This window comes from Carlito syrichta, unplaced genomic scaffold (genome assembly GCF_000164805.1).
Source record: "Carlito syrichta isolate Samal-C Ts95f unplaced genomic scaffold, Tarsius_syrichta-2.0.1 Scaffold301966, whole genome shotgun sequence".
Taxonomy (NCBI): Eukaryota; Metazoa; Chordata; class Mammalia; order Primates; family Tarsiidae; genus Carlito; species Carlito syrichta.
The window spans coordinates 41592-49967 of NW_007246062.1; the positions used below are offsets into that span (position 1 = coordinate 41592).

The 8376-nt window shown below is 41.3% G+C and overlaps 1 protein-coding gene across 1 annotated transcript in view; it reads right to left on the reverse strand.

Annotated features, from left to right (window-relative positions):
* The window catches only part of LOC103258121 (uncharacterized protein KIAA1211-like), a gene marked incomplete at both ends in the record, with an annotated part of 47906 nt that extends 40371 nt beyond the window's left edge, over positions 1-7535 (reverse strand). The window contains one exon of the mRNA XM_021711255.1: positions 7364-7535. Within this exon, the coding sequence (XP_021566930.1) occupies positions 7364-7535 (172 nt within the window). The remainder of the gene's footprint in view (positions 1-7363) is intronic.
* Between the last annotated feature and the right edge of the window lie 841 nt (positions 7536-8376).

The window sequence follows — 8376 nt, forward strand, 5'->3', positions numbered from 1 at the left end:
GGTCTCAAACCCACGGGCTCAGGCAATCCACTCACCTCGGCCTCCCAAAGCACGGGATTATAGGCTGAGCCACCAAGCCCGGCTTCATTTTTAAAATCCAGTCCGCTTTCGACGGGCAGCACAGTTGTTTTTATATTTTTGCTATTGTAAATAGTGCTGCAATAAATATGCACGAGCAGGTATCTTTTTTGTAGAATGACTTAAATTCTTCTGGGTATATGCCCAGAAGGGGGATTGCTGGAGGACCTCAAACATGATGAAAGGAAAAAAACCAAAGCCCTACTAAAAAGCAGGCAAAAGATATGAATAGACATTTCATGAAAGAAGACATATGAGCAGCCAACAGATACATGAAAAAATGCTCAGCCTCACTAGTCATCAGAGAAATGCAAATCAAAACCACCCTGAGATACCACCTAACTCCAATCAGGATGGCCATCATCAATAACTCAAAAAACAACAGATGCTGGAGAGGATGCGGGGGAAAAGGGAATACTTCTACACCATTGGTGGGAATGTAAATTAGTACAACCTCTATGGAAAATAGTGTGGTGATTTCTAAAAGATCTAAAAATCAACCTACCTCACAACTTTAATATTTAATATTTTACATTCCTGGGACAATGTATGTGGATTCCAGTTTCTACATATGCTCATCAACACTTGTTACTGTCTAGTTTTTGTGGTTGTAGCCTTCCTAATGGGTGTGGAATGATACCTCATTTGTGATTTTGATCTGCATTTTTCCTGATGGCTAATGATGTTGAGTAAGGATGGTTTATGTGTTCATGAACACTTTTATATCTTTTTTTTTGGAGCAGTGTCTATTCAAATCCTTTACCCACTAAAATTTTTTTTTTGTCATTTTATTATTGAGTAGGAAAAGGTTTTCTTTTTTTAACCTATTCTGGATACAAGTTTCTTATCAGATAAATGATTTGCAAAAGTTTTCTTCCATCCTGTGGATTGGTTTTTAGGCTTTCTTGATGGTATCATTTGTATCACAAAATTTTATATTTACTATATTTCATCTTTTTTTTTTCTTTCATCATTTGTGCCTTGGAACTAAGAAACCGCTGCCTAATTCAAGATCATGGAAATTTATTCCTTTGTTTTCTTTTAGGGATTTTATAATTTTATTTCTTACATCTAAGTCTATGATCTACTTTGAGTTAATTTTTGTGTATGGGTTAAGAAAGGTGTCCAATTTCATTCTTTTGGTATGTGACTATCCAATTGTCCCAGCACCATTTATTGCAAAGACTATTCTTTATCCATTGAACTGTCTCAGTAATCTTGTTTAAAATTAGTTGACCACAAATATAAGGGTTTATTTCGATATGCTCAATTCAATTCCATTGATCTATATGCTTATCCTTATAACAGTACCACACTATTAAGACTATTGTAGCTTTGTAGTAAGTTTTAAAATTGCAAAGTGTGAGTCCTTCTTTGTAAAGATTGTTTTGGCTATTTTTGGGTCCCTTGTATTTCTATATACATTTTAGGATCCACTTATTAATTTCTTAAAAAAAAAAGACAGCTGGGATTTTGATTGGTGTGTCTTTCCATGGTTTAGCTCTTCTTACATTTCTTTCAATGGTATTTTGTCATTTTTAGTGTACAAGTCTTGCACTTCTTTGGTTAAATTTATTCCTAAGTACTTTATTATTTTTGATGCCATTGTAAATGGTGCTATTTTCTTAAGTATCTTTTCAGATCATTCATTGCTAATGTACAGAAACACAACTGAGATTAAAAAGAAAACTTCTAAAAAAAATCTTCTATCCTGCAACTTCACTCAACCTTATTATTATTATATTTTTATATATTATAATTTTATTTCTTACATCTAAGTCTATGATCTACTTTGAGTTAATTTTTGTGTTTTATATTTTATTTTAAAGATGTGGGGTACAATTCAGCATGAGGTATACAACTTTTCAACCTTATTTATCAGTCTAAAAAATTTTGGGGGTGTGTGAATTCTTTAGGACTTCTCATAAATAAGATAATGATATCTAGAAATAGAGATCATTTTACTTCTTCTTTTCTAAGATTAATGCCTTCTATTTCTTTTTCTTTTCTAATTGTCCCAGTAATAACCTACAGTACAGTGTTGAATACAAGAGATGAAAGAAGACGGCCTATTTTATTCCTGATCTTAAAGGAAACACAATCATTCTTTTACCATTAAGTGTGACATCAGCTGTAGATTTTTCAGTGCCCTCAATTAAGTTGAAGGAGTTTCCTTCTATTCCTAATGTTAAGTGGTTGGTTTTATTTTCTATCAGGAAAGGGTGTTGGATCTTGTCAAGTGGTTTTTCTGCATCTATTGAGATAATCATGTGTTTTTATTTTATTAATATGGTATATTACATTAATTGATTTTTGTATATTAAACCAACCTTGCATTCCTATGATAAATCCCATGAGGTCATGCCATACTATCCTTTTAATATGTTGCTGGATTCACTTTACTAGTATTTTGTTGAGGATTTTTTGTGTCTATAGTCATAAGGAATATTGGTCTCTGGGGGTTTTTTCTTGTAATGTCTTTGCTTGGTTTAATATGAAAATGACACTAGTCTCATAGAATTGGAAAGTTCCCTCCTAGTCTAGTTGCCACATTGATTCTTGCATGAATGTTTCTGCTTATGCTATCATCTGACAGGTTCATCCCCTGCCTCTCAGCTACTCCATGTCCTGCTCATCATTGGAGACAAATCAAAACTTCCTCATTCCTGAACCTTCACCTGTCTGTTCCAGTCCCAGCGTGAACGCACCCTCTCTGGAGCCCCTTCCCATAACACTGTGCTTGTAGCTAGTACTTAATATAAAGTGCTATGGTTGTGCTATATTATTATGTGATATTTATAGCTATTTATTATGTGATATAATAAATACTGGATCTTCAGTAGAAACTGGAGGCAAAGCAAGCAGAGTCCCAGGAAGTAGTAGAACCTCAATCAGACAGCTGGAGGGACGCACACTCCGGAGCTTAGTGGCCTTGGACCAGTATGACAATTCAGGACCACAAGACTAGCTCTCTAGCGAGGCTGCATTTTCCTTGAAAGGGAGAGTAGTGAACATTTGAAAATGCATGCTTTGGCCGGGCACGATGGCTCAAGCCTGTAATCCCAGCACTTTGGGAGGCCGAGGTGGAGGATGGCCTGAGCCCACAGGTTTGTGACCAGGCTGGGCAATTTGGCAAGACCTCGTCTTTACAATAAATCAAAAAATTAGCCGGGTATGGTAGCTCATGCTTGTAGTTCCGGCTACTTGAAAGGCTGAAGTGGAAGGATCAGGAGCCCAGCAGATTGATGCTGGGGTGATCATGAGGGTGCCACTGTACTCTAGCCTGGGTGGTAGAGTGAGACTCCAACTCAAAAAAAAAAAAAGAATGCACTCTTTTTTCCCTTTTTTTTTTGAGTTGGAGTCTCTGTTATCCAAGCTGGAGTGTAGTGGCATGCTTACAGCTACTGCAGCCTCTACCTGCTGGGCTCAGGCAATTCTTCCACCTCAGCTTTCCAAGTACCTGGGACTACAGGCACATTATCACCATGCCTGGCTAATTTTTTGACTTACTGTAGAGACGAGGTCTTGCCAAGTTGTCCAAGCCGGTCTTGAACCCTTAGGCTCAGGCAATCCTCTTGTTTCTGCCTCCCTAAGTGCTGGGATTACAGGTGTGAGCCACCATGTCAGGCCAAGAATGCACTCCTTACTGCTTGAATAGTGGCTCAGGGATTTATCAGTAGCATGACAATGTAATAGCACGTCACTGTAATGTAATGTCTATTTTGAAGAGTTATGGTAGATATTACATGAGTTCACCTATGCAAAACACATCATATGAATTTCAATTCATGGCATCTTTAATACAAGCCACTGGCTATTCTCGGTGAAAAAAGAGTGTGTGGTTAAAGGAATCTTAAAATGCTCCATACCATAGCCCCCTTCTTAGGGATATACAGGGCACATTAGCACAGTAAACACTCTGTCAAGTCCCACATAAAAAATTGTTTTACTGGGTGTGGTGGCTCACACCTGCAATCTCAGCACTTTGGGAGGCAGAGGCAAGAGGACTGCCTGTCCCAGAAGTTTGAGACTAGCCTGGACAACTTGAGACCCTGTCTCTACAATAAATAAAAAAATTCCCCAGGCATGTTGGCATGGCCTGTAGTCCCAGCTATTTGGAGGGCTGGGGCAGAAGGATTGCCTGAGTCCAGCTGGTTGAGGCTGCAGTGGCCGTGATCATGCCACTCCACTCCAGCCTGGGCAACAGAGCAAGACTCCGACTCAAAAACAAACAAATAATGAATTCTATTTAATATGTTTTTCATCCAGAATTTCCTCAACCTACTTACTAAAATGACCCCCCCCCTTTTTAAATGTAGCATTTCTTTAACACACTTTTGGAAACATAATATTAGTTGCATTTAATTAAGCAAGGAAGTCAAATTAAATTGTTAAAAGCTGATCATGTTTCATTGCTTTGCTTTTCCCGAGGAATGTATAATTCAAAAGCATCAGCTTAGGAGAGATAAAGGTTTCTAACCTAAAGAAAGAACAGAATGCTTTAAAAGCCCAAAGGAAACAGAAAATTTCAGACAGAAGGAATAGATCAATAAGGAGCTATTCTTGGCCATGAAGACATTTCTAGAATTACAGATTATTGAAGACTGACAGCATGTTAAAGGTTAGCACCTTTAAATTTTTACCCAGTGCAGAAATCCCACCTTCACTGGTCCTAACCCCCACGGGCACACGCCCAACCTCCCATTTTCAGGCTGTTCTAGTCTGTTAGAAAAACTCTTCCTCACATTGGGCTGAAATCTGTCTCCTTGAAACTGCTAACCAAGATCACATTAATGGAATTTGAGGTTTTGCATTTTGGTGGGAATTGTCCATTTTGGAGATAGCAAATAAAGTGTACAGGACATCTTTTTGGAATCATTACATAATGTAAAGTATTATGTTATATCAGTTAACTGAGCAGTGAACTGAAAATAACAATAACAATAGCTAGAAAAAACATTGTTCATTTTCTCCATCTGTAAACAGTGTGAATAACCAGAAGTTCAGCTATACTGTTAGCAATGCATGTAATATCTACTCTGTCAATGAGATTATTTTGCAATCGTGAGTTCCTTAGAAAAGGGGAATACATATTTTAAAATTTTAAACCACTTCTATTTTTCCTGTATTTCTGCTTTTTATTTTTTATTTCTGCTATGTTGCCCAGCCTGGAGTGCAGTGTCTACTACAGACACATCATAGCTCACTACAGCCTTGAATTTCTGGGCTCAAGTGATCCTCCCACCGTAGCCTCCTGAGTGGCTAAGACTATAGGCATGTGCCACTACGCCTGGCTCTGTGTTTCTAAATTTTTTAAACATTTAAAGAGACATTTTAAAAGTTCATGGCCTATATCCTTTCAGCTTCCTTACTTGTGAGATGAGTTTATTATTTAAAAACAAGTGCTTAATTAAAATATAGTGCCCGCCTTCTAAGTACAGTTTATAAACACAAGCCAATAGTGAGCACAGGTGACATTATTAGAAATGTAGCTGTTTGATCCAAAGTGGGATTTTCCAAGGCTCAGGATCTTAAAGAAAACCTCCAAGAGGTAAATAAAATCTAGGACTTAAATGAGAAGAGAGTCACCAAGGTCCAGGCCCCTCTAAGAGTCCAACACGACTCAGTGAAAAATGACACTTGACAAAACCTACTATCAAAAGGATGGGTTGGGTTTTCATAGGACTGTCCTTCCACAAGAGAACTTCCCAGACTTGTCCTTATTAGTATTAAACTGCTGCTTGGTCACATGTGAGTATCTGTCCTTCATTCTCATACTGTGTGGCAAAAAAGTTCACATTCCTATTTTACAACTGAAGAAATGGAAAAGAAATAAAAATGAATTGATACAACATCATACTCAACTGTCTATCAGCACTGACACTTCAACAGTTGGGTTAGTCAGTGCTAGTTGTATTCTCTTTTCACTGAAATCCTTCCCTTCAGTTAAATGTAAACATTTTCTTACTCTAAAAGGTAAGAAAATAGATACAGTCCTGTCGAGGGAAAGAAGAGGTATTAGGACTAACAAATGCTGAATCTGAATACAGTGGCGTTTACTGTGTACAGTATACTGGGGGATTTTGTAATGTGGGCACAACAGTCGTGTGTCTATTAGAATTTACTTACTGACACACACCACAGAGGATGTTTTTGTCTTTGTCCTTGAAACACACTAAGAATATCATCTATTATACCACCGATTCCTTCGACTTAATTGATGCAGTGCCAGGCATTCACAGGAAATGTTTTCTTGAGCATCTAATAGGAAGTCTGGTCCCTGACTTCATGGAACTGGCAGTCGGGTGAGAAAGACAGACCAAGCCATTCAATAATTTCTGCAGAAAGTGACAAGCTTTTTGCTGGAACAAGGCACACGACGCTAGGGGAACACAGCAAGAGCAAATAAATCGGGTTGTTGGCAAAGGCTTTTCAGGGAAGTGGATCCCTGGGCTGTCAGTATCAGAGTTTAACTATCTCTGACTCTGACTTCAATTCCCAGCACTCAGGTGAGAGAGTACCTCTGCTTTTCTGCGTTCCCGACACTGTCACAGTGAGAGTCAGTGCCTGTGTTCTCAGAAGGAGGCAAAGAAAGTCTACTGTGTGCCAAGCGCTGATTTAGGTGATGGTATACATTAGGGAACACAAAAGACAAAAACCCCTGCCCTTCTAGAGCTTACAGTTGAGTGGGAGAGTCAGATGATAAACAAGGAAAGGAGTGAGAAAGGAGAAAGGAAGGGAGGGAGGGTAGGGAAAGAGAGAGACAGAGAAAGAAGTGGAGAGAGAAAAAGAAGGGGAAGGAGAGAGAGAAAGAGTGAGAGAGAGAGGCACGGGGGGAAGGAGGGAAAAAGGAAGGAAGGAGGGAGGGCAGAGTGTAAAGCTCCATCACAAGCCCCAGAAGTTGCCAGACCTGGCCCAGGGTACGTGGGGTGTCCCCCTGGGCTCCATGCTACCCTTTCTCTTTAGGAAGCAGTGGCCCATGGGAACACGGTCTTCATCAATCTGAGGAGCCCTGGTCAGTCCAGGCAGTGAGGTACTGCCTCCTACTACAAGCGAGGGCAGAGAAATGCACGCCCAATCCCTGTGCAACCCCAGAAGATGAGGTCAGCCTCATGTACTGACCCCCCAGGTGACCTCTCCACACAGAATGCTCTCCCAGAGATGCAACACACCTGTGAGCCCGCTCCTGGTGAATGGAGCCCAAACCAGCCCCTCCTTCCGTTGGGCCCCGTTTCTCCACCCTGGGACTCCACCCGGGGCCCAAAAAGCAAGCTCAAGTTCTTACCTCAGACCGTCTTCCAGGGTCTCCTCATCCGAGGAGAAGGTCCCATTGCTGACACTCTGGTGCGAGTGACTCTTCTTCCCCGCCGACTCCTCCCGGGACAAGGAAGGATCTTTCTTTTTCCTCTTGCCAAACAACTTCTTAAAAGGCTGGAACTTGCCTCCCTTCTTCTTGTCTGTGGGTTACAAGATAAACACACGCTGCAGCGTGGCAGGGCTGCTGCACCTTGGCGCCTGAGAGCGAGTTGCAACCCAGTCGCCTCTAGCCAAGGGGAGCCAGGGCAAAGGGCAGCCCACAGCCCGGATGAGACCGAGCCCAGTGCCAGGAGTGCCAGGGCTGGCCCCGGTGCAGTCCGTGAACAGTGAGGTGGGGCACGAGCCCAGGACACGGGGGGGCCTCTGTCCCCCAGGCGCCCAAGAAACATTGGAAGGAACAAGAAGATGTTCCAGGACTCAGGGTGTCCGGCACAGGACGTGGGAGGTGGTGCCTGATCTTTTTCTTTCTTTCTTTCTTTCTTTTTTTTTGGGGTGTGAGCTGGGGTCTCCCTCATGTGGCATTGGCTGGAGCGCGGTGGCACCAACCCCATCCACCCTCACCGTAGCTTCGACCTTCTGGGCTCAGGTGATCCTCCCAGCTCAGCCTCTCAGAGTGCCGGGATTACAGGCATGAGCCACCATGCCTGCTGTTTTCTTTAACAAAGCAGATGGTCAGTGCCATTCTCAGTGGAAAAAGCTGTGCACAACATGCAGATCAGACAGGTGTTTAAAAGAATGATGTGTGTGTGTGTTTGTGTCCTCTTTGAGAATCATTCTGTTTGGGCCTTTATTAGATACATAAGATAACTCTTGGCATAAGCTTTGTCCCCAATTCCCTCTACCCATATATATTTCCAGTTTATTTCTCTTGCCTCTTTTTAAAATCTACTATGAAGAGCCCCAAAGGAGCTGCTATGAGCATCTTCCATATATGACTTCATCTAGTCAGGCCCTAGGCTTACTGCCAGCATTCGCTATGGA